Source organism: Cetorhinus maximus, chromosome 21 (assembly GCF_964194155.1).
Source record: "Cetorhinus maximus chromosome 21, sCetMax3.hap1.1, whole genome shotgun sequence".
Lineage (NCBI taxonomy): Eukaryota > Metazoa > Chordata > Chondrichthyes > Lamniformes > Cetorhinidae > Cetorhinus > Cetorhinus maximus.
In genome coordinates this window covers 92,536,263-92,562,103 of record NC_135899.1, presented here as the reverse complement: position 1 = coordinate 92,562,103, position 25,841 = coordinate 92,536,263, and the positions used below count along the sequence as shown (strand labels likewise).

The following is a 25,841-nucleotide window of genomic DNA, read 5'->3' as shown; positions in this document are numbered from 1 at the left end:
ATTTAGGACGTGACACTTTCATCTAGAAAAATAAACTGAAAAACATTTTTCCTTTTATGAGGAAATGCCCTGACTGCTTTATTTTTACATTTTTGGTCTCTGTAAGCCTATTCTGAAATGATGCCCTCCTCCTATGCCACTTGAAATTGGCTTTGAAAGAGGTCAGGAGAATAATCTGGATTGGCTCTCCTTCTCCGTGACCCCTGCGTAACAATTACTTATCCACAAGTAAGGTTGGGAAATCAGTGATGTGGTAGTTTAAGGCACATACTCAAATTCAACACCGAATCTTACATACTACTATATAATGGCCCAGATCTTCCAGTCTCCAGATCGTCCAGTCTCCAGATCGTCAGAGAGCAGATGCCCAAGATGCACATCAGGACACCATGGAAGCCCTGATGCACCAATCTCATGGGAACTGCCTGAGAAGCTTCAACTTCTGATGGGCAATTCCCCTGCTCTTGGGGATCCTCCACAAAAGTCTCCAACTCTGAATTGGAATTGGAGACTTCGGACAGTTCCATGGGACTTATCTGAATAATTACCCAGAAAATGTTAGACAAAAAAATCATAGTCTAACTCCTGGGTAACAACAGAATTGCCCCCTCCACAACCACTCACACGGACCCCCTTTCACTTTCTCCAACCCCTGCCATTACCCCCTTGACCCACCAACTACCCCCCAGACCCCCGGCTACTTCTTGAACCCTCTGACTACTCCCAAATTGACCCAACCCAACTACCCCTCAACCCAACCTGACTACACCCCTACCACCCAACTACACCCAACTACTCCCCCGATCCAGCCTGACTAGTCCTCTTGACATGACACGACTAATCTCTGACCCACTTCCCACCTCACTCACATAGCACCTCACCCATCTGCCACCTCACCCCCCTCCCACCTCACTCACATAGCACCTCACCCATCTGCCACCTCACTCATCTGCCACCTTACCCACCGTGCCACCCTACCCATTCATTCTTTCACTCACTTATTCATTAACATCCAAACCAGACCTTTAAACCTACTATGCAGCAGATAGTGCTGTTAAAAAAAGGGGTGGGGAGGGGCAGGTGTTGTGTCTTCCCCCCAACGCACAGCGTTGCAATGGAGTTCCCATTTCTGGAGAAGCCAGGCTCAGGAGACCCAGCGAGAAATGTGAAGCAGCATTGAGGCGTGGAAAAGTTTGAGCAGATCGGTAATCCAACGATGATTGCCACACTGCGAAAGATCCGGGTTAATATCTCAAACCATGTTTCAAAAACCCAATCAAGTTAACATTTGGTCTATCACTCCACTGACTAAAGTAAATGAAAGGAGGACAGTATCATCAATAATTACTCTGCAGGTGCAGCAAATGTTGCACCAAAAACATCCAAATCTACTAAACAAGTGAACTGCAGCAAGTCTGCAGTATTCTTCCTCAATTTCCTTTAAACCTAACAGTATCTGACCATATCTGTGTTATCACAAGTGTTCCTGGTATTGATTAAACATACATTTCCATACGGGACTAAACCATAATCACAGCCCTGGAGCTGTAATGTAACAACACCAAAGCTCCCCACCCTATACTTTTAAAGCTTTCTGGTAGCATGTCCCAAGGAGCTAATCCCTATTTGTTGATCTTATGTGACAGAATAGAAACACCTTCATCCTATTTTCAAGACTGGTTCTTAGATGGATGCAGTACACATTACATTATGGGGAAGGTTTAAACACGCACCCCATTAGCACAATAACTTCAAATAAGACAGCAAGATCAGTCCAGGGTCCACGTGTTATAATTCGCTGCTCATTCACTGAGTGAATGGGGAATCTGGAGCCAGTCTTGCTTTATAGATTTATTCACATAGCCCAGGGAACACAGGCACAGATTCCCTTTTCCTTCCCCACCCCACACAGGTGGAAACCAGTTCTAACGTAAATTTAAGAATAATGCCTTAACACTACCCCAGTTAATAACAGCTGCTGTCACTTACAGCTAGAGCATGTACTTCACTGTAAAAGGATTGCAACATTAACACATGGAGCACTGGGAATAAAGAATGTTAAATACCCACTAAAACGTCTGTCTGCACCACCACCCCCCTCCCTCACACATATACACAAGCACTTTCAACAATTTGTAGGGAAATTATTTACTAACTCAATTTATATACAATCCACAGATACAAAAAAACTAGATCATACAAATTAAACAGGAAATGTTGAAAATATACAGTAAGTCCACCTGAAACTTTAGATATAAAACATCCGTCTAATAAAGGATCTTTATCTGAATGTGAAACCGCCTTCATTTTCACAGGTGCTGAAAGATCAGAAGTGCATTTCCGGCATTTCCTGTTTTGCCCAGGACATCGGTGACATACCTGAAATGTGGTAGACATCTGGAAATGTGGGTGGATCCATCCAAGGCTTGGCATCAAAGGCTACCTCAAAAATATATTGAACAAAAATAGTTATAGAAACACAAGATGGTGCAGTTAGCTCTTTCAAACCTGATTCATTGCATTTTTTCTGCTTACCTGAATTTATTCTAAACAGGTTCATTAATTCTGAAAGTGCAACAAATAAAACCTTTCCACAATGTGAAACAATGTATATGCAACTCACAAGAACAAGTTTTCAAGTAGATGTTGATAAACTGGTTTACATCGCAATCACAGGACAATAGCTTAATTCATTGGAAAAATATGCAGCAATTCTGGAATCTAGTGGAATTACCCCATCTCCTACCTACAGAACAACCAATAAACTCTGGACAGGAACTGTATAAAGCAATGAATAAATAGTAAATTACACCATTTTGAAATTATTGATGGTTAAAGTCAGAATCATGAATGGTGACAGCACAGAAGGAGGCTATTCAGTCCATCCTGTCTGTTCCAGTTCTCTGAAAGATCAACTCACCACCTCCCCCACTTGTTCCCCTAGCCCTGCAAATATTTTCTCTTCAGATAATGATTTATTTCTCTAAAAGCCTCGACTGAATCTGCCTCCACCACACTCTCAGGCAATGCATTCCAGATCCTAACCACTTGCTGTGTAAAAAAAGCTTTTGCTCATTCCTCAGTTGCTGCTTTTACCAATCACTTTAAACTAATGCCCTTTGGTTCTCCTCCCATTCGCCAGTTGAAGACCTTTTCTCCCTACCGGCCCTTCACAGACTGTTCACGATTTTGAATAACTCTGGCAAATCTCCTCTTAACCTTCGCTCCAAGGAGAACCCCAGCTTCTTCAATCTATCCATCCCTGGAACCCTTCTGTTAAATCTTTTTCTGCACATGTCCTCATATTTAGATGTACAATATCTCATTTCAGTTAGCAAAAGGTCAAACTGGTCCGTCTCTTTCAAACAACAATCACAAATGGAACTTTGTTAGTTTTAAACGAAGCTGTGCCAAATTCGGTGTTTTATCCTCTCACTAAATACGACTAAAGGCGCTGCCCGTTCCCAATACCTGAGAGGGAGCTCAGTAAGAAGATGCTGCCAATCCAGAGCTCGGCTAAACCCATTTCTCCGCTGCGACTCCTCTTCCTAACTCCAGCTCAGCAGTTAAAGCGGAGCGGGCGAGTGTAGTCAGCTCTTGCGAAGGGCGGTGCTTGTGTAGGTATTGGTGAGATTTCCAGGCTGACTCTGTGACAGTCAGTGTGGAGCAAGATTCTGTTAACCAACGGCGGAGCTGGGGTGGGGGAGATGAGCCCTACTATCAATTATTATTATATTAATCCCACAACAAAATCCCAACAATGACAATTTGACAATCAGGCTGATGCTACATGACAATTATATTTGCAATTCTTCAGTGTCACAGTCGCATGAATTCTATTTACATTGAAAATCAAAAGTTATCGTTTACGGATCTTTGAATATTGGTCCACATTGCTGACAGAGAGCAACTTTTTACTAAGTTACAGATTCAAAGTGAAACGAATAGAGTGACTAACCCAAAACCTATTGTCGTTTATTTGTACATTCACCACCCCCACTAGAGCCATCTGTTACTTGTTCATTCTGCTTTCTACTCTTAATGTCACCATTAGCACCTCCTTTAGCCAGTATCACCACCATCAACACCCCTTTGATCTTTTGTTTATGACATCTTTTGCAATCTCTCCTTTGCCTTCACCTATCACTGGCCCTCTATCAGCTTCACCTGTTCCACCCCCTTTAAACAGTATATATTTCACCACATTTTTACTTCTCTTTAGCTCTGAAGAAGAGTCATACGGACTCAAAACGTTAACTCTGTCTTTCTCTCCACAGATGCCGTCAGACCTGCTGAGTTTTTCCAGCATTTTTTGTTTTTATTTCAGATTTCCAGCATCCACACTATTTTGCCTTTATCTTAGTCTACATTCACCATGTCTGATTATCAAATTGTATCTTCATTACATGGGATTCTACAATTTTAACCTTACTTTTTTGGGACCATGGTTTCATCCATTTTCCTTTGAAACTGAAAACTAATATTCTCTTTAATGTGTTACGATCCACATAATGGGAAAAGTGCAGATTCAGTATCCGGTCTGTGTGACGTTAGTTCAGTTTAATCACAGGCCTCAGTAACCTAAGCTTAAGGGATACAAAAATAGTTTCAAATCTCTAAACCGTGACCATTCCTGGAAAGTGGTACAGCATGGCTATAGGTGAGGACTGTTTTGGCTGCAATGCCCCATGGCTGACACTCACTGCCCAAACTCTCACTTTAGGATGGACTATGAGTCTTTCATGTGTGAGCTGTGCATCACTAAAGCTGATTTGTCTGCACTCCTGGTGTCACTTGTACCCAGACTTGGGAGGAACCGTATTCCCTTTCCTGGCAAAAACCTCTAGCGCTGGCAGAACAGACAGGGAATTTAAGCACAGATCTCGGAGTGTTTCTAATCTTTCACGGGATGTGGGTGTCACTGGCTGGGCCAGCATTTATTGCTCATCCCTCATCACCCTTGAGAAGATGGTGATGAGCTGCCTTCTTGAACCGCTGCAGTCCACGTAGTGTAGGTACATCCACAGTGCTGTTAGGGGGGGGGGGCGTTCCAGGATTTTGAACCAGCGACAGTGAAGGAACGGCGATATATTTCCAAGTCAGAATGGTGAGTGACTTGGAGGGGAACTTCCAGGTGGTGGTGTCCCCATTATTTGCTGCCCTTGTCCTTCTGGGTGGTAGAGGTCACAGGTTTGGAAGGTGCTGTCTAAAGAGTCTTGGTGAGTTGCTGCAGTGCATCTTGTAGATGGTACACATGGTTGGCACTGTGCTTCAGTGGTTGAGGGAACGAATGTTTAAGGTGAAGGGCTTGGGACATCCTGAGGATATGAAAAGTACAAAATGCAAGTCATTCATTTCTTTTCCTGCTCTTTCACTGTTCCTGTTTTACCTCTATTTATGTAACCAGAAAATCTTCTGCAGCTGATTTCCCCTGCTTGCCAAGTTCACATAGGTTTCCATCTTTGACCCTTGTGTTATGTTCAGTATGCAACACCATGTCCTCATTGGCTTCCTGAGCTGCGCAAACGTGTCCAAAATCCTATAATTAATATAAAAGTAGGGAGGTTATGCTTCAGCTGTACAGGACACTGGTGAGACCACATCTGGAGTACTGTATACAGTATTGGTCTCATTTAAGAAAGGATGGAAATGCATTAGAAGCAGTTCAAAGAAGTTTTACTAGACTAATACAAGGAATGGGCAGGTTGTCTTATGAGGAAAAGTTGGACAGGCTAGGCTTGTGTGGTTTTTTCAGATGGATATCATGGTTATAGTGTTGGCATTAACTCAGCAACTTGGTAAACTGGAAGGAGGGGTTTTAGGTGCCTGTATGTGATTACCATAAAGGAATAAATGCAGTCATACATGTTCATTCTAATCTCCCCAACCACTTAACCAGAGTGTAATGTGAAGGATTAATTAATAGCTGGTCAGTACAGAGAGTGGTCCTGATGTCCAAGGAAAGAAAGTGTTAGGAGCCAGTGTGTTATTTTGTCTGCAGTGGTCATGCCATTGAATCTTTTGTGGCACGGGTCTCCAATGAAAAAAGGCAGGTTAGTTTTTTTCCCCTCGAAGCCTTCTGTTAAAACCTCTTCTAATCCAACTAATTTTTGTTCACATTCCTTGAATTGAATTTGTTAGTACCCAAAACTATCAGTAACCTTGATAGTGCTGAGGTACTCACAAAGTTACATAACTCAGGGTCAGGAGACGGCAAAGCATTTTGATAAGACATCCTCTCTTCATTTGGCACTAATTTCAATATTGCTAACTAAGACAATTGGATATTTTTATAGCATAAAGGAGGATTAGACTCTGAAATTGTTGCATCTCCTTCTGCTTCAGCGTCCTTCTCTTGTCTATCTTTAATTAATTAATACTGTGTCAGTCTTGACTCAGTGGGAGTGCTCTTGCCTTTCAGCCAGAAGGTCATGGGTTCAAGTTTTCCTCCAGAAATTAAAGCACCATAGTCCATCTGCCATCTCAGATTCCATGGTTCTATTTGAAAAGTGGGAGAGGTGTTATGACCCAACATTTATCCCTCAACCAATGCCACAAAAACAGAATATGTGGTCATATATCTCATTGCTGTTAGTGGAATCTTGCTGTGCAAAAATTGGCAGCCCTGTTTTCCTACAATACATTAATGACTATTTTTCAAAAGTACTTGGCTGTGAAGTGCATTGGGAAGTTACAATAGCTCTAATGTACAAGTGTTAGTTTGTACTTTCTGTCCCAGGTTTTCTGTGTTAGGCATTCTTGAAAGCCACACAAGTGTGAGATATCAATCATATTGAGTCAAGAATTGCCTTTTACTTACATGCTGAACCCTAACTTGTTAGGACCAGCAGTGACTTTTTCAAGGCTACAGTCCAGCACATTATTCCTATTTTTACACAGACCAATCATGACTCCAGTATATACGCAAACCAGCTACCCCAGGATATTCTCATGTAAATAACTCCCCAGCCTTCAGCAGATGAAAGTCACTTTTCATTGATGTAAAAGTGGTGCAACTCACCATGTGGAATTTCATGGCCACTGTCTATGAATTGAGTGGTTACATGCAATGGTCTTTCACATTGTTAATATGTCAATGAAGGTATTTTAAAAGAATTCTACATTCTTAATACATGTTCAGATTGACAACCTTTTAATTAATAGACTTTGTTGCATACTTTAAAATACATTGGCATTTATCTTAGTTTGCTTAGTCACTGTGTACTCTAACAATACTCAATTATATAAATTTGCCACCTTGAACTCTGGGCCAAATGGAAGGAAAATCACCTTGGGATGTTTTCCATGTTAAATGTGCTATATCAGTGTAAGCTGCGATTGTGTGTGGGCGTCAGCTTCAGAACATAAATACAAGGCAAGAGAATCTCACTGCACAGACTACATTATTCTTACTTACATTGTGTTCTCTTCATCGAGGTCAGGGAGTTAATCTGAATCTATTTTCTGTCTCCAGACTATGTTATTTAACTGTTTTTACACAAATAATTAAACATTTTTTTTCAATCACTCGGTTTTATTCAATTTTAACCCAGAAAGAACTGGAAACTGCATTGAAGTGAATGAGTTCACCTAAAACAATAGAAAAAAATGGAATTAAAAACCATAAAGTGGAGGATTGAAAATATGAAATAGATGATTATAAACACCATGCTAAAATACAAAAAAAATCTACTGGAGTCAATTTTTGTGCAGAAGTAATAATTTTTACACTTACTTTTATTTACCTGACACAATTCATTAGGAATACACAGTAAAATCATATTGAGGGCTTTGTATTTCAGTTTTGTTGTTTAAAGTTTAAAATTTTTGCACATGGTAAACCACCTTATACCGTTATCATTTTTCTCGCATTCTCTCATGAATTTTTCCCCATACCTTTCTTCTCCTCCTAAAGGCATTGACTCCTTCCTGTGGTAAAGTTCCCTAAGTAGTGTATGCCAACACCTCACACAAATAGTCATTACACCTACCTAATTGTCATTATACAAGTAAACCTTGACAGTATCAAGAGTCTATTTGAATATGGGAGTTATCACAGCCCATTCCAAACATAATAATTCTCTATCTGTTATGGACAGGGATGAGAGAGAACTGACGCCCAAATTCCTTCTCTTACTGTCCGTAATCAGTGCAATTTTTGAAAAGGAAGATGTGTGTGTTTCTTACCACTGAGTGTGTGGTCAATATGAATAATCAGCAGCAAGTTTTTGTCGGTTTAAACAAAGATGATTATCTATTCATGCATTCACCCTGAAGTCTAAATGCTATGTCACTCACTCACACACAGACTCAAGAAAAGTACAGTTCAAGAAGACAATTACAAACAAAACAACAGTTCATAGGTCACATCTTTGGCTCATCTTAGGAAGAAGCGGACCTGTTGTCGAATGTGTCTTCACTCCTGAGGGGTAGTCTAGTTATATTCAAATAGCCAGAGTCGTATGTCAGAGTTGTTGCATGGTTCCTTCGAAGAGATGGATTTTCCAGCAGGCCATGAAGTTTGTTACTTGTGACTTTCTTCCCAGGAGACCAGGACCCTTTACTGGTGGGGTTGAGAAGGAATCAGGCCGGGAGACTTTCAGATACTGCAGTCTCCAATGTTAAAGGCATAAATGTTACTGTCTTGTTCTGCTGCTGCTGTCTTGCAGCTGGTGTTCTGTGTAGACTGACCAGTTTCTTCCTGGTCTTGGGATAAAAGAATTTGTAATCTGAAGTCAGTTTTGGTCATGTGACAGCAACTTTCAGGGTCTCCCATTGTCCATTATAATGGATTGGAGTCAGGGTGATTGATACACAATGGGGGGAATGATTGATAACCCATCAGCATACCCAGCTACGATGAGCTCACTGGAAGACTCTCTTTGATATTCCACCCTCACTGCTCCAACAAGTCTGGCAGACATTGACTGTTAACCCTCTTCCACTGAGCTGGTAAGGCTGGTCAATTTGCGCCTGGGAAACCCATTTGCATTTGAGAACTTTCCAGAGGCATTTTCAGATATGAGTTAATCCTCTGTCTGTGCAGAAATTGCAAAAGTTACCTGACTTTTGGCAGCCATCTTAGCCACCTATTAATGTCCCATTTTTAAAAAAAAGAAAGTTAATTCCGGGAGATTCCTAACCAATTGCAGTCCGTGTTTTAAAGTTAGGGATAGGACATGTCTCTGCTGGACATGATACCATCCCACTCCCACTCTGACCGCCCTGTCCTCAACTGCCTGCATAGTTCCAATGAAGATCAATGCAAACTCGAAAGACCTTTTGATTGGGCACTTTACAGCCTTCTGGACTCAACACGGAGTTCAACAATTTCAGATTGTAATCTCTGCTCCAATTTTTTTCAGATGGCAGTTGCTAGTGATTATTCTGCTATTCCCATTTACACCTCATCCAGAACATTTTTTTATTTGTGACTTGTCTCCTAACCTTATTGTCTCATTTTTGCCTTGCCTTATCATACCTTTCATAATGTAATCTCTCCTGCCTTCCCTTTTGTCCTTTCACCCTGCCCCACTTTCCTTGCTTCTGTATTTGCTTAAAACTTGTTACATCTCTAAACTTTTCCAGTTGTGACAAAAGGCTGTAGATCTGAAACGTTACCTCTGTTCCTATCTCTACAGATACTGCCTGTGCATGAGAGTATTTCTGTCAATTTCTGTTTTTATTTATGATGTGTCACAATTCTAAGTCCAAGTGCCCCCTCATGGTTGGAATGAATCAGGGACAGAATGCTAAAGAAATGTGAAATCCAGTGAGGTGTTAGCCTTGCTTCAGTAGCAGCGCTTGCAGCTCTGGGACAGTAAGTTGTGGATTCAAGCCCCACTCCAGACACTTGATTAAGCACATAATCCAGGCTGACACTTTAGTGCTGCATTGAGGGATAGTTACATTGCTCCTTCTTTCAGTTAGATATTACATGGTCCTGTCCGCCCCCTCAGGCAGATGTAAAAGATCAGATGACAGTCCTTGAAAAGCAGCAGGGAGTCCACCCAGTGACCTGGACAATATGTATTCCTTGGCCCAACAAACCTTTAAAAAGCAGATTATTTGGTCATTTATCTCACTGGGTCCCCTTGCGTGAAAATTGGCTGCCGCATTTCCCTGCGTGGTAAATGTATAGAGTCCATCTGCTGTGAAGTGCTTTTGGGGATGTTGTGAAAGGTGCTTTTTAATTGCAAGTTGCATACACAGAAACATACAAATTAGGAGCAGGAGTAGACCACTTGGTGCCTTGAGCCTGCTCCACCATTCAATAAGATCATGGCTGATCTGACTGTAACCTCAACCCCACATTCCTGCATATCCCCAATAGCCTTTTACCCCGTTGTTAATCAAGAATCTATCTAGCTCTGCCTTAAAAATATTCAAAGACTCTGCTTCCACCGCCTTTTGAGGAAGAGAGTTCCAAAGACACTTAACCCTCAGAGAAAAAAAACTCTCCTCATCTCTGTCTTAAATGAGTGACCCCTTATTTTTAAACAGTGATCCCTAATTCTAGATTCTCCACATCCACCCTGTCAAGACCCATCAGGATCTTAAAGGTTTTAAGTTTCAAGTCACCTGTTACTCTTGTAAGTTCCAGTGGATGTTCTTTCTTTCATATTTCTGTGTTGTATATCCTATGTAACCCAATATAAACTCCATGTTGCACTGAAAATGGCCAAACAGAGCACTAGGAGAACTATTAGTAACATCAACATGTAATGGAGTCATATAGACCTGAAGATCTAACATTCTGTTTTCAGACTGTGGTTCAGACAAGGAAACAATAGATTCACTTTCGCAGACACGGTATGTTACAATTCACTCAGGGAGTCCGAGTTGCTGTGGCGACATACAAACATACGAATTAGGAGCAGGACTTGGCCAATCGGCAACTCAAGCCTGCTGTGCCACTCAATGAGATCATGGCTAATTTGATTGTAACCTCCTGCCTACCCCCGATAATCTTTCACCCCCTTGTTTATCAAGAATCTATCTACCTCTGCCCTAAAAATATTCAAAATATTCAAAGCCTCTGCTTCCGCCGCCTTTTGAGGAAGGGTGTTCCAAAAACTCATGACTCTCAGTGAAAAAAATGCCTCATCTGTTAGACGGGTGACCCCTTATTTTTAAACAGTGACACCCTAGTTCTAGATCCTCCTACAAGAGGAAACATCCTCTCCCCATCCACTCTATCAATGCCCCTCAGGATCTTAAAGGCTTCAATCAAGTCACCTCTGACTCTTCTAAACTCCAGCGGATACAAATTTAGCCTGTCCAACCTTTCCTCATCAGACAACCCACCCATTCCTGGTATTAGTCTAATAAACCTTCTCTGAAATGCTTCTAATGCACCTAAATCCTTCCTTAAATAAGGAGGCCAATACTGTACACAGTGCTCCAGATGTGGTCTCACCAGTGCCCAGTACAACTGAAGCATAACTTCCCTACTTTTATATTCCATTCCCCTTGCAATAAATGATAACATTTTATTAACTTTCCTAATTACTTGCTGTACCTGCATACTAACCTTTTGTGATTCATGCACCAGGACACCCAGGTCCCTCTGAATCTCAGAGCTCTGCAATCTCTCACCATTTAGATAATTTGCTTCTTTTTTTATTCTTCCTGCCAAAATGGACAATTTCATTTGCCCACATTATATATTCCACTTGCCAGATCTTTACCCACTCACTTAGCCTATCTATGTCCCTCTTCACAACTTACTTTCCTACCTATCTTTGTGCCATCAGCAAATTTAGCAACAATATCTTCGGTTCCTTCATCCAAGTCATTTATATCAATTGTAAAAAGTTGAGGTCCCAGCACTGATCCCTGTGGTACACCACTCATTACATCCTACCAACCAGAAAAAGACCTATTTATGCCTACTCTCTGTTTCCTTAGCTAGCCAATCTTCGATCCATGCCAATATGTTACTCCCTACACCATGAGCTTTTATTTTCTGCAATAACCTTTGCTATGGCACCTGATCAAATGCCTTCTGAAAATATAAGTACAGTACATCCACTGGTCCCTCTTTATACACAACATGTGACTCCTTCAAAGAGCTCCAGTAAATTCGATAAACATGACTTCTCTTTCACAAAACCATGTTGACTCTGCCTGATTGCCTTGAAGTTTTCTAAGTGCCCTGCGATTAACATCTTTAATAATAGCTTCTAACATTTTCCCTATGACAGATGTTAGACTAACTGGCCTCTAGTTTCCTGCTTTCTGTCTCCCTCCCTTTTTGAATAAAGAGTTAAATTTGCTATTTTCCAATCTAACGGAGCCTTCTCCAAATCTAGGGAATTTTGGAAAATTAAAACCAATGCACCAACTATTTCACTAGCCACTTTTTTCAAGACCCTACTATAAAGTCCATCAGGACCTGAGGATTTGTCAGCGCACAGCTCCACTTCCCTGGTGATTGTAAGTTTCTTGAATTCCTCTCTCCCTTCCAATTCCTGATTTACAGTTATTTCTGGGATGTTACTTGTATCCCCTATAGTGAAGACCGATGCAAAATACCTGTTCAATTCATCTGCCATCTCCTTACTTTCCATTATTAATTCCCCAGACTCAGTTTTGTAGGGGTTCCCCTTTTCCCTCAGAGACCTTCCCCACACTCAAGTTCGTGACACCAGGTTCACAAGTGGCTTGAGCAGAATGACCAGTGAGACACGTTTCTTCTGATAATTCACAATTGCTTTACTGAATCACCCACAACCCCACAGAACAAAATCCCAAAATTTAAAACAGTCTGTTCCAAAACCCAACACAAAGTCACTTAAACTTACAAAAATGCTAACTCTACACAAAGTCCCCATGACTCAGTTCAAACTTACAAAAGCACAGGCAAAACACCATGTCTTGTCCTGAAACTTAAAGAAAAAAACCCTTGGACCAATATCACCAAGATATGGCTGAAAATACTTACAATCCCCAACAAGGCTGCCATTTACTAACTACTCAAATTATTTTATTCAATTAATTATTTTTCTTTTTTTTGATATATTTTAGTAACCTTACCACCAGGTTGTATTCTTTTTAAACCTTAGGAATAGAATAGATCTTAATTATTTACCAGATACTCCAACAGCTAGCTTCTACCCCTTTGGTGGAGCATGAATCTTAATCACCCAACTCCAGCACTCTGTTCAAAGTCACACTCCGTGCTAAGTCAGGTTGAAATGTCTGTTTGTATATCCTTCTGAAACTAAGGAGTTAGCTGACCCCAATTTCAGAAAAGCTGGTTTAGGCTGCTTTCCTTAATTAGCTGACTTCAGCTGCTCTTCCGGTCAGGCCCTGAAGCCCTGATTAAGGCTGGGAAACTTACAATTCAGACAGTAAATTTTAGTTAAGTGTTAACTGCAAACAAAGTTAGATTTTTGACAAAGAGATTAACACTCCCTAATCACCCAAACTGCCAGCAATCAACATGTTGTAGTCTGGAGCAATGGAAAATGATGGGAGAGGCTCCAATTTATTTTCATCACAGGACTGACCAGGAAACTCTCCTACTCTTACCACCTGCCATTGGCGTCTGTTGGAAGGATTTGCAGGTTGATGCTCAAACTGTTTGACCACATTATGAATTCACCTTCTTTGCTCATCAATTCCTGGGGAACGACCCAAATCCAGAGCTTCTGATTCAGAGACAGGGTCGCTACCCTCTGCAGACATAAGGAGAGAAAAATCAATTGGGTTTTTCATCTAAACCTTATATTTATTAATTGGATGTGTGTATGAACATAGGAGCATAGGAAATAGGAACATGAGTAGGCCAGTCAGCTCCTCGGGCCTGTTCTGCCGTTGAACTAGATCAAGGCTGATCTTCTACTTCATCACCATTTCCCTGCACTATCCCCATACCCCTTGATGTTTTTAATATGTAGAAATCCAATGAACATACTCAAATGACTGAGCCTCCACAGCCCTCTAGGACTGAGAATTCCAAAGATTCACAGCCCTCTGAGTGATGAAATTCCTACTCATGTCAGTCCTAAGTGGCTCCCCTCTTTTTGAAAAACTGTGTGCCCCAGTTTCCCCCAAGACAGGGGAAACATCCTTCTTTCACCTACCCTGTCGAGCCCTGTAAGAATTTGGTGCACTTCAATGAGGTCACCACGCATTCTTCTAAAGTCTAGAGAATACAGGCCCAGTCTCCTCAATCTCTCCTCACAGGACAACCCCACCATAGAACCATAGAACCATAGAACACTACAGCACAGAAAACAGGCCATTCGGCCCTTCTAGTCTGTGCCGAAATATTATTCCGCTAGTCCCATTGACCTGCACCTAGTCCATAACCCTCCAGACCTCTCCCATCCATGTATCTATCTAATTTATTCTTAAAACTTAAGAGTGAGCCCGCATTTACCACGTCAGATGGTAGCTCGTTCCACACTCTCACCACTCTCTGAGTGAAGTTCCCCCTAATGTTCCCCCTAAACCTTTCCCCTTTCACCCTAAAGCCATGTCCTCTCGTGTCCCAAGGATAAGTCTGGTGAGCCTCCACTGCCCTCCCTCTGTGGCAAGTATGTCCTTCCTTAGGTAAGGAGACCAAAACTGTACACAATACTCCAGGTGGATGTTAAGCGAATGCAGGATCAGGCTTGGAGTTTTTGGAGATCCCGAAAATATACCTTTCCCCCAAAACTGAGACAGTTCAAAACTATCAATGCTGTCATATCTAGACATCCAAGAGAATTATCAATCCCTTCATTGTGCTCACATCTGAAATTTGCAACCCTCATAAGAAGACAGGGCAAATCACAAGAATGACAATCAGAAACACAGTGAGGAGGATTACAAAGACTCAGCAGGGTAAAGGATGTATAAAGATGCTCAGATGTTTACAGCTTGTGAGAAGAATCTCTGATACTTCAATTTGCATTTAAAATCTAAAATGACTGTACATTGCCGACATTATGACAAATGACCGCATTTCAAAAATACCAGCGGTAAAGTGCTTTGGGATATTTTGGGGTCATGAAATTTTCAAGATGAATGGAAATTGTGTATGTTATTAACCACTTTATTCTTTATTGAAAACAAATGTTGTCTCATCATGTGGGAGGTAGTGACTATTATCATTTGAGGGGGCAGCACATGCAATGAATGTACAAAGAGGTGTCCAGGCTGCTGATGAAGTGACGAGCACTTTTAAAAAAACATTCCAGGCAGACTCACAGCACCAGAGCAGCAAGGCAGCTTGGGTGGGCTATTATTTAAAAATCACGACGTGCAACTTTATATCCAACCACTAAACATTTTACATTTCCCAGGAGAAGGTGTGCGCAGGAGAACAATCAGGAAACCACTGAACTGTAATGGGTACGTCAATCTATTGTCAAACTAAAAACAAGGGAGCCTTTCCCTCTGATGGCAGCATTTATATTTATTGCTGGGGTGCTGCTGCAGCTTGAGGTGCTTGTGAAACCCAGTTCCAGGTGGGCCAGCATGGTTCCAGAGGCAGAAAGTGCCACCTTATTTCATTTACAGCATTGGATTTCTGTAGTAATTATGGTTTTCTTAAATGTTGGATTGTACCTTTAAGAATAGTCCTGTGATGTGAGATCACATGATTGGTGTAAACCAATGTGTTAGCAGAACAGGGAACCTCCTCAGGCAGCATAGAGATAGAGACAGAGTTGAAAGCACAGGTGTAGTTGCTGCTGGCTGTATTGTAAATAAACCTAATGTTTCCACTTAGAAAGCTGTCTGCAGATCAAGTCTATTACAAATAGGCACCAAGGTAACCCTGCAACAAACTGGTGACGAGGATAAATCAAGATAAATCTGAATCGGTACTGTGCCTCACCCAGCAATTGTGAGTATCAATGTCTGTTTAAAATAAAAGATATACTCACCCAATTGCCACAATTTGGTAGAATTGATCCCTTTGAGCCAGCAACAGACAATTGGACTCAGCATATAGAACGCCTCGCATTCTTCTTTCAAGCGAGCAAAATCACGTGGGAAGAGAAGAGGCGAGCGATCCTCTTGAGTACTTGTGGGAGCAAAACCTACAGTTTGATTCAAAGTTTGACAGCACCCAGTGCCCCAGGTTCAAAGAATTTCGGAGAACTGGTGGACCTCATGAAGGGGCATTTTCAACCCAAGCCCTCAGTCACAATGCAGAGGTTCTGGCTCAATTCGCAAAATAGAGCCCCGCGTGAGACAATTGCTAGCTCTGTGGTGAATTTGAAGCAACTAACAGAAAATTGTGAGTTTGTCGAAATTCTGAATGACAGCTCAGAGACCGTTTAGTGTGTGGTGTGAAAGAAGACGCTATAGAACCATAGAACAGTTACAGCACAGAAGGAGGCCATTCAGCCCATCTTGTCCATGCCAGCCCGAGGACACCCAGGTGCCCTTTCTAATCCCACCTTCCTGCACCCGGCCCATAGCCCTGCAGTTTACAGCACTTAAGGTGCAGATTCAGGTACTTCTTAAAAGAGTTTAGAGTTTCTGCCTCTACCACCAACTTGGGCAGCGAATTCCAGACACCCACTACCCTCTGCGTAAAAAAGTTCCTTCTCATATCCCCCATACACCTTCTGCCACTTATCTTGAATCTATGTCCCCTGGTTATATAATTCTCTACCAAGGGCAACAATTTTATCTTGTCCACTCTATCTACTCCCCTCATAAGTTTGTACACAATTCGGAGAAGATTGCTGGCTGAATTGAATATGGATTCTAAGAAGGCATTAGAAATAGTGCTGGCCATGGGAAGTGCCGTAAGAGATTCACAAGCAATACAAGGGGTGCAAAATCGTGCCATACTCCAAATCGGGAGGGAACAGTCGGCTGAAACTGGTGTGATAAAGAGACACTCCATTGCGACGTGGGAAACAGCCCACGCTAACTGAAAAATAAGAAGAAATAATTTAGCAGCTAAATCGAACAACAGCTTTAACCAATCTGGAAACAATCAGTCTTTTAGCGATTGGCAGTTTAAAAAAGTAGAATGTTACTTTTGTCACAGAAGTGGACATATAATGAGACAGTGCAAAGAGAGATTTAAACAGGCTTGCAAACAACAGAAGAAGCCCAATGAAATCTACAGTGTAGAAGAGCCTGAAACAACAAATTCTGACATCTATTCATTGTTTAACATAAAAGTTGGGAAGACAGGGCCAATATTTGTTACAGTACAAGTGAATGGTAAACCAGTGAAAACGGAAGTAGACAGGGGAGCTTCCACTACTGTAATTGGAGAATGCACTTTCAGATATTTAAATAATGGTGAACATCAATTAAATTTGGAACAAACATCTGCCAAGCTGAAAACATACACATGTGAAGAAATCCAAGTAAAAGGTATCAGCAGAGTAACTGTCCATTATAGAAACCAGTTGGCACAGCTACCCATGACGGTATCGAGAGGCAAAAGACCTAAGCTTTCTAAGGCGAAAATAGTTAAGGGAAATAATTTGAAAAGGAAGCTGGAAGAATTCCTGACTTGAAAAAGGAACAAGGCAAGTATGGCAGAAAGAGCCTGGAGTGTTCAAGCACTGCATCTGGATGAAAAAGGAGTGTGTAAGAACTCAACAACCTGGAGAAATGCAGTCTATCTCAAACAGAAACATGGAAGAACAGCAGAAGAAACTCAAGGCAACCCTGCTGAATGACAGGGGCCAAGACGAAGTGAGTAACCTTCGCAAGGAAAAGGAAAACCTGTTGAAAGACTTTCACACACGACAAGACTCCCTCAGGTCAAAGTTTGTGCCTCTGTAACAGTACAAAGAGAAACAGAAGGAATTTCGCACCTCTCTAATGTTCAAGTTTCCAGGTGGCAGCCAACAAATACGAAAAAGAATGAGAAGATCTGAAGAATCAGCTAAACGAAGCCAAAGAGGCTTTGAAAAAAAAATCGGAGAGCTTTCCACGAGACGAGCAGATAATGAAGTTTTGGGAGACTCAGCTACTGAACTAAGAGACAAATTGAGATTTCACCTGAGAAGTGTGGACGGCAGTGAAGTCAAAATGAAGGACGAGACTAAACTCTGCGGTAGAAAGAAAAGGACAAAAAGGAAGATGTTTATTCCAGTCTCTCACAATAGTTTGCTGGATGATGATGCTGAAGATAAAATCAAAGAGGTACAAGTTACTTCCAAGGCCTTCTCTGGAAGGAATTATAGGTGCTGTAGACAAATATGAAGAAGTTAACAGGTGATTCATTGAAGACCAGTCTTGCATGCTTTCTTTTCCACCACAGAACGACCCCCTAGATGACGACAGGAGCAACACCTGCAGCATTGTTGATGAGACGCCATCTTAGGAAAAAACTGAGCCTAATATTTCCAAATTTGGAGGGGAAGGTGGAAAAGAGTGAATGAAACCAAAAAGCTGCGCATGACTTGCATAGTCGTGAGAGACAATTTACTGTTGGAGAAGTAGTATATGTGAACCTGGTAAAGTAAGTTCACTGACTGGACCATTATCGTACCAGGTGGGAGTGCAAGGCTGGATCACCCATAAGCACGTGGGCCATTTAAGAAAAAGAGAGATACCATAACAAGGTGTGGTTCCACCTGTAACCATTACTGAACCAGTGTTTGTTTTTGTTTTTGTTACTGAATCAGTGTTTCCTGTTGAAGATGCTCAACCAAGGACTGACATGTCTGGTGTCTCTATCAGAGTGGAAGACACTGAACTGCAAGTACCCACCGAGGTACCTGATGTTCATGCATTTCCACAGAATGTGGTTCCTGAAAAAGAGCCTGAAGTTGTGGAGCTGCGACATTCCACATGAATCAGGAAACCACCTGGAAGGTGAAACTTGTAAATTTCATGACCTGAGTAAATATTGGCCAGGATATTGAGGTCGGTGAGCGGGGGAGGGGGAGGGTGGGGGGTGGGGGCCGCTCGCCGACGTGTAAAAAGTGACGCGCGATGACATCCGGCAGAACTCCCGCTTCATTTCAATTTTCAGGTTGGTGGGGGCACAGCCAAATCAGCTGTGTGCCCGCCGACCTGTCAACGGCCTATTGAAGCCGTTTAAAAACTAATTCAAGTAATTAATGGACCTTCTCGTCCAACCTTAAGGTTGGCGGGCAGGCTGGGAGCCCTGGCGGGCTTCAGAAAAAGCATAAAACCTCATCCACGGGAGGGATGAGGGTTTTAAAAAATTTAATAAAAGTTTGATTAAAAGTGATGGACATTCCCAACTCATGTCACATGAGGGGACATGTCAGGGAAATTTTATTTTCGTACATCGACCATTTTTAAATTTGGTGCTGGCCTCCCTGAGGCAGCACTTAGCCTCAGGGAGATGAGTGCGCTCTTTCATGCACATGCACGAAACAGCGCACTCTTTGCAGAGGGAATACCACCCCCCCACCCTCCCAACCCGCACAGGGAGTGCATATCGCTTCCTGGTGGACATCACGCTGGGTGGGCCTTAATTGGCCTGCCCACGTAAAATGGCAGTGTGCCCCCAGTTGGGGGCGCCGATCGGAGGTGCGCCTGCACACACCCGCTCCTGCACTTCCCCCCTCCCGACGGGGGGAATATTCTTCCCATTATGTCATAAGATAAGTATACTTGTGAATACAAAATGTACAGTAAAATTAAAGGGGGAGGAATGTAGTAATTATGGTTTTGTTAAATGTTGGACTGTACCGTTAAGAAGAGTCCTGTGATGTAAGATCACACGATCAAACCAATGAGTCAGCAGCGTGGGCTACCTCTATAGTCAGTGTAGAGATAGAGATGGAGTTGAAAGCACACGTGTAGTTGCTGATGGCTGTGTTGTAAATAAACCTAATGTTTCCACTAAGAAAGTTGTCTGCAAATCGACTCGATTATAAATAGGCGATAAGGCCACACTACAGCAATTTCCTACAATAGGGACTGGGTAGCTCAGTTGGCTAGACAGCTAGCATGTGGATCAGACTAAGACCAACAACACTGGATTTGATCCCTGTTCCATCTGAGGCAGGCTCAGGGCCTACCTCCACTACCTAACCAGCTGTAGCAAAATGTCTTGGAACTTTTCTATGGTCCTGCGAGTAATCGCCAAAGGTCTGCTTTCAGGCAGAAAACTCAAGAAGAAGATTTCTTACAGTATAACTGTGATTATATTTCAAAACTACTTTATAACCTGTAAAGCGCTTTGGGACATTTCAGGGCATGAAAGACACTATATAAATGCAATTTTTTTCTTTATGTCACTACTTGCTACTGTTCAGCTACAATTATTGACTCATCATATGGGATGTACAGAGGTAGGGACTACCCCTACTAGTTGTCAGCAGTACAGCTGTAAAGAGACAATGAAACAAAATAAGCTGCCTCTGATTGTTGGAGATATCAGCCTGGAGTTTGTGGTCAGTGGTGAAGCAAGGGCACTTGGCACTGACCTTGAAGGAAGCTTCACCGAGAGACCCCCGGGGTCTCTATGGTGAAAACATTACCTCTCTCACCATACAGTGGACTGCAACGTTCTTTAATGGGGATTCCCAGTGTGAAGCCGTAGTGGTATCGTCAAGCTGTCCAAGCAGCCAATCATGTTAAAGAATGCTCACAGACAGCCAATCAAGAAATGAAAAGCAATCAAATCACTTTTTAAACTTTTTACACAGATCAAAATAAAGATTGGGAAAACACATGGGTGAAGGTAAAGGCTGAAATACTATGAAAAATCTTTTATAAAATAATTGTTTAAAAATTAGTTTTTAAAAATCCAATAATTGATCATGAGGAACAAATTTAACAACCATCCACAAATATAATTTTTGTTTCAGGGTCAGGTCTCTTGTTCAGCAATAGTTATTACTCACATCACTGTTAAAATCCCAGTTACAGCTGATTGAACAGGGTGGCGCTTTTTATGGGGTTTCTAACAGTGGGAAAGGGGAAGTCCTTGCCACAGCAACTGCTTTCACTGATTGCTGGATGTGAGGCGTCCACAGTAGAGCCTTTGGTGGAGCAGTGAGGAACAGACCACAACTTCAGGATTTCCCCGTTAAACTACTCATGCTCTCAATCTGAAGCTGCGGTCAGTTTCACACAGATAATGTTGGTGAGTGCTGACAACAAAAATCCCTGCAAAGTCTGCATCACTAAATGTTAAGCAGAAATACTTAAGGCAGACAAAAACAGCCAGAGGGCAGTATAACATTATTTTAACATGCATCAACAAAAGGCCTGACCATGAGTTGGTGAGGTTCCAAACCATCTGAATTCTCAGAACAGCCGAAAACATTTGTTATAAAACCATTATTAAATGCTGTCACGTTGATTGAAGCAGTGGATTTATGTTACAATGGAGTTAGAGTTGTTTTGTTGTAACAATAGCAGTTGTGTTAATCCTCTCTCTCTCTCTCTCTCTCTCTCCACGGACAGCAGTGTATGTACAGAATGGGCTGAATGCAATTTCTCAGCTCGGTTCAGTTTTAAGCACACTTTATCAATCCTTCAATAACCCTGTTAACCCGCTCTTTGGAGATTAAAGTGGGAAAACCTTAGAGCTCGTAGTGGATTGTGGAACTTATGTTATTAGGAAGCGGCAAAAGGCAAGGTTCACCAATAAGGCTCTTCCACATTTTCTTAAGAGGGTGTGGTGGGGAGTCAAAAGGACACATGAAACGCTCAGGGCTACACACAACCCTTTAGTGGGAGATGCAAGTATGGCAGCACACAAAAAAAATATGGGTTAACACAGTAATCTCTTGCCAAACATGTTCGACAGTATAAAACTGAGCACATCTTTACTTGTTGTTGCTGTCAATCCTTGCTGAATTATATTTTTAAATATTAGGTAGAATTTGCAGCACAGCAATGGGCTATTCGTCTCAACAGGTCGATGCCATTGTTTATGTTCCAAACGGTATAATCTATAATAGGTGCTCTAATGCTGGAAAGAGGGCACTTTTGGTGACACGTACCTGACCTCCGGAAAGGGCATATTTTGGTGAGCGTCTCTGCGCTGGGTCTAATGTTTCATGGCATGAAGCTTTGAGAAGGCTAAGGTAGCTCTGAAGCATGTGACAGATGGAGGGCAGTTAAATTTCAGAAATGAAATAGAATAACAAAAACCTGCAAGTTGGAAGTCTGTAAAAAAAAATACAGGAAAAGCTGGAAACATCATCAGATCAGGCAGCATCTAAGGAGAGAATAAGACAGTCAACGTATTGCATTTATGCCTTACTTCACAGCACTTCAGGACAGAAATAATACTGATTCTCAGACATTGCATTTGTACCTGCGGAAAGAGAAGAGTGTTAGAATCATATCTCTCAAGACTGAAGTTCACTTTTATAAAGAAGGACCTGGCCTGATCTGGATGTTAACCTGGGATTTTTTTTTAAAAAAAGGTCATAAGTTCACCTGGGAACTGTCAACAAGCAGGTCTCTTCCAAGAAATCACAAGGCCTATATGGTACTTGAGAAGGAGTTCCTTGTTTGTGTTGAACTGCAAAGAACTTTAATTAATGAAAAGTTGGGAGACACAAAGGCAGTCACGTGGCAGAGGGGGAAAAAACTGAAGTTGTGAACCTGCTTGTTTTGAAGGCAGTCTTGTTGGAGAGCAAGCTGAGGAAAGAAGGCTTCCTTGACTGGCTCCCTCTCTCTACCTTGCCTAAAATTGTGTATGTGGCTATCAACCTGTAGCATGAGAACACTCATCTGAGTGTGACCAGTCTGCATTTGGACCTGTAAAGCCGAACCAGTTGATGGGAACATCCAGGTCTACCGGGACCAGTGGCCCGTCTTCACACGAGGGAACCCCAGGTCAACAGCATCGAGACCCTGTGGACTTTATCCTTTAATTTATAACACCCATCCTCCAAAGCCCACCCCTGCAGAGAAACTCTATCTGTTTGTCCTTTGTTTGTCTGTGTGTGTATGTGTGTCTGTGTGGATGCTGGGGGATTTCTTTAGGAAGAGATAGATACTTATACTTGCCAATTTCAATTGTGCGTTAACCAGTACTTGCAACTTGTTAAAAGCAGCTTCGTTTTAAAATAAATTAGTCATTCTGAATTTTTGAAAGAAACTTGGCCAGAACCTCTTTTCTTCTGGGTACTAGAGGTACAGGTACACGATTGGCCGTTTCGGTGATAAAATGAAACATTTAAATTAATGGTACCACCTGCGGAGTAGTCACACACTCCTCCCATCCCGGTTGTAACAAGAGCCAGGATAGCTATATGCCATTTTAGTTTTGCTGATGGTTTGTGTGACAGCGCAGTTACATGTCCGCCTTCACTCAGTGGTAGTAGGAGATGACCATTTAGCTCCTCTAGCTTATTCCACCAATCAATGAGATTGTTGCTGACCTGTGACCTAACTCCATATACCCACCTTTGCTCCAAACCTGTAACAGTCTTGCCTCAGACGTAAAAGGTTGTGGGTTCAAGTTCCGCTCTAAGCTGATCTTCCGTGGAATGCTGAGAAAATGCTGCACTGTTAAAGGTGCTCTTTTTCAGATGTGACATTAAACTAAACGCTCTTGTGCTCTCTTAGATCTCAAGATCCCATGAATAGCAGGGGAATTATCCAGGCCAACACTTATCTCCTGTTAAACGTTACTAATAAAAAAAATAGATTACCTACTCTTTCATCTCAATGCTTCTTGGGGGATCAAGTTGTGCACAAATTGATTGCCATATCCACCTCCATGACAATAGCGGCTACATTTTAAACATACTTCATTGGCTTTGATGTTTCCAAGATGGTCTCGAGGATCTGGATGGGGCTCTATACATGCAGGTTCTTTTATTTTTACATGCTTCGGTACAGACTGCAAACTTGTGTTAAGTATTTGACAAATAAACAATAAGATCCATCAAGTATTTTTCAATAAACACAATGGTGACTTTTAACAAAACGGTAATATTTGTGCTGCCTTACTTATATGAAGGAAACTTAGTATCATGTACAGTGCCTGTCAGGCAGCGTACATGCTAGTTCCTGGTTATTAAGATGGATTTAAAATGGCGTTGGATTTCTGTCAGTAGCTCAAAAGAGCAATTTGATAGTGTTATGACACAGCAGTTAGTAAAGGCTGAGTTTTTTAAAATTCCAGAAGGAAACTTTAAACAACTGTCATAACCTATATTTTCAATTGGTATGTTTGAGATGCAGTTCTGAATTCAGGAACAAAAACCACCAATGCTCATGAGGTTTTTTTATATAAATTTAATTAAACATTTATTAATTTAACAAGGTATTAAATGCATACACATGTATACAAATTGCTACCATAATAACTGTTAAACAAATCCCCAAATTAATCACTCCCAGGTAATCTTCCCCTAGGCAACAATAACCCATAGACTTAAACTGATACCAGGCAAAGCACATTTTATCTTACAAATTCAAATTGAGGTCCCTTTCAATGAGTCACTTCATAGACACAGTGGTACGGTTTACAGGCTGCTTATATATTCCATGCCTCTGACCCACACACACAACTATTTTCTGTATATACCTAGCCTTCTGTTTGAATGCAAATTCTCATTGTATAACCAGGCCCTTTGAACTCCACCTCTTCTAACATGTCATGCCATTAATGTATGTAATGTTATTGGAATTTTTTTTAAATAGAGGCTTAGTCTGTGGATGTGCCTGTGTGTGTGTGTGTGTGTGTGTGTTAATTGGATTAAAACCAGCTAGTCTGGGTGCTTTGATGCATAATAGTTTTGAGATGTAAACAGTAAGGTAGAGTGCATTTGCATTTTGTTGAATAGAGCATTCAAGAAGGGGAATGAAATTTTGCACCTAGCTAGGAGACACTAATCAATGTTTATATTACTAATAAAACTGGTGCTATGAAAGGGGTTTTATTGTTCGAAGAGGTGGAGTTCAAAGGGACTGATGATACAATGAGAATTTACATTCAAAGAGGAGTGCTGACTTTAATAGGAGGGAGTTTTTGTGTGTGCAGAGCAGAGGCATGTAACATCAAAGCAGCTGTAAGCCTACACCTGTCTGCAAAGGAACCAAAGTGAAAGGAACCTCGTTTTGAATTTATAAGGTGAAAATGCTTTGCCTGGTGTTTGCTTAAAGTCTATGGGTTGTTGTTGCCTTAGTGGAGATTAGTTTGGGAATTTGTTAAAAAGTTATGATAGTAGTAATTTGTAGCCATGTGTATACATTTAACTTGTGTAAATTAATAAATGTCTGACGTAGTTTGGTATAATCGAGAACCGGTGGTCTGATTCCTGAATTCAGAGCTGCATCTCAAACATACCATTTGAAAATATAGGTTATGACAGTTGTTTAAAGTTTCCCTCTGGGATTTTAAATAACAGCCTTTACCAACTGCTGTGTCATAACATAACAATAAAACCCCTTTCATAGTACCAATTTTATAGTAATATAAACATATTGCTTGGTGTCTCCTAGCTAGGTGCAAGATTTCACCCCCAGTCTTTGAATGGTTTATTCAACAAAATGTAAATGTACTCTTTACCTTAATTTCCTTATTGTTTAACACCTCAAAACTGCGACACATCAAAGCACCCAGGCTAGCTGACTTTAATCCAATTCAGACACACACACACTCACACCCACAGACACAAATCCTACTACAAGTCCAAGTTAAAATAATTTCCAGTAACATTATGTACATTGTCTTCATGGCAGATAATTAATTACTTGGACATATCTATTTGAAATATTAAGTCACAGAATAAGAGCAAATGGGCCACAAACAATGAGATGTTTGATAAAAGAATAGAACTGTGGCAATTATCATAGATCACGGGTATAAGTCAACCCCGATCTTTTAGCACCAAAAATCAGTGTGAGAATTTTCGGCTTGGCGAGTGGGGGTGGGGCTCACTCGCTGAGGCGTAAAATGACGCAGGGTGACT

General features: G+C 41.5%; 1 protein-coding gene across 3 annotated transcripts in view; it reads right to left on the bottom strand.

The window, feature by feature from the left end:
* The window catches only part of LOC144696132 (digestive cysteine proteinase 2-like), a 440,777-nt gene that overhangs the window by 49,582 nt on the left and 365,354 nt on the right, over positions 1–25,841 (bottom strand). For 2 of the 3 annotated variants that reach the window (XM_078567471.1, XM_078567472.1), the window contains exons 2-3: positions 3,472–3,537; positions 2,380–2,439 (exon numbers count right to left, since the gene is read on the bottom strand). In XM_078567471.1, the coding sequence (XP_078423597.1) occupies positions 2,380–2,439; positions 3,472–3,526 (115 nt within the window). In that variant the 5' untranslated portion in view covers positions 3,527–3,537. Of the gene's footprint in view, positions 1–2,379; positions 2,444–3,471; positions 3,538–25,841 lie in introns of those variants that run through there. The other variant, XM_078567473.1, reaches the window with a different exon arrangement.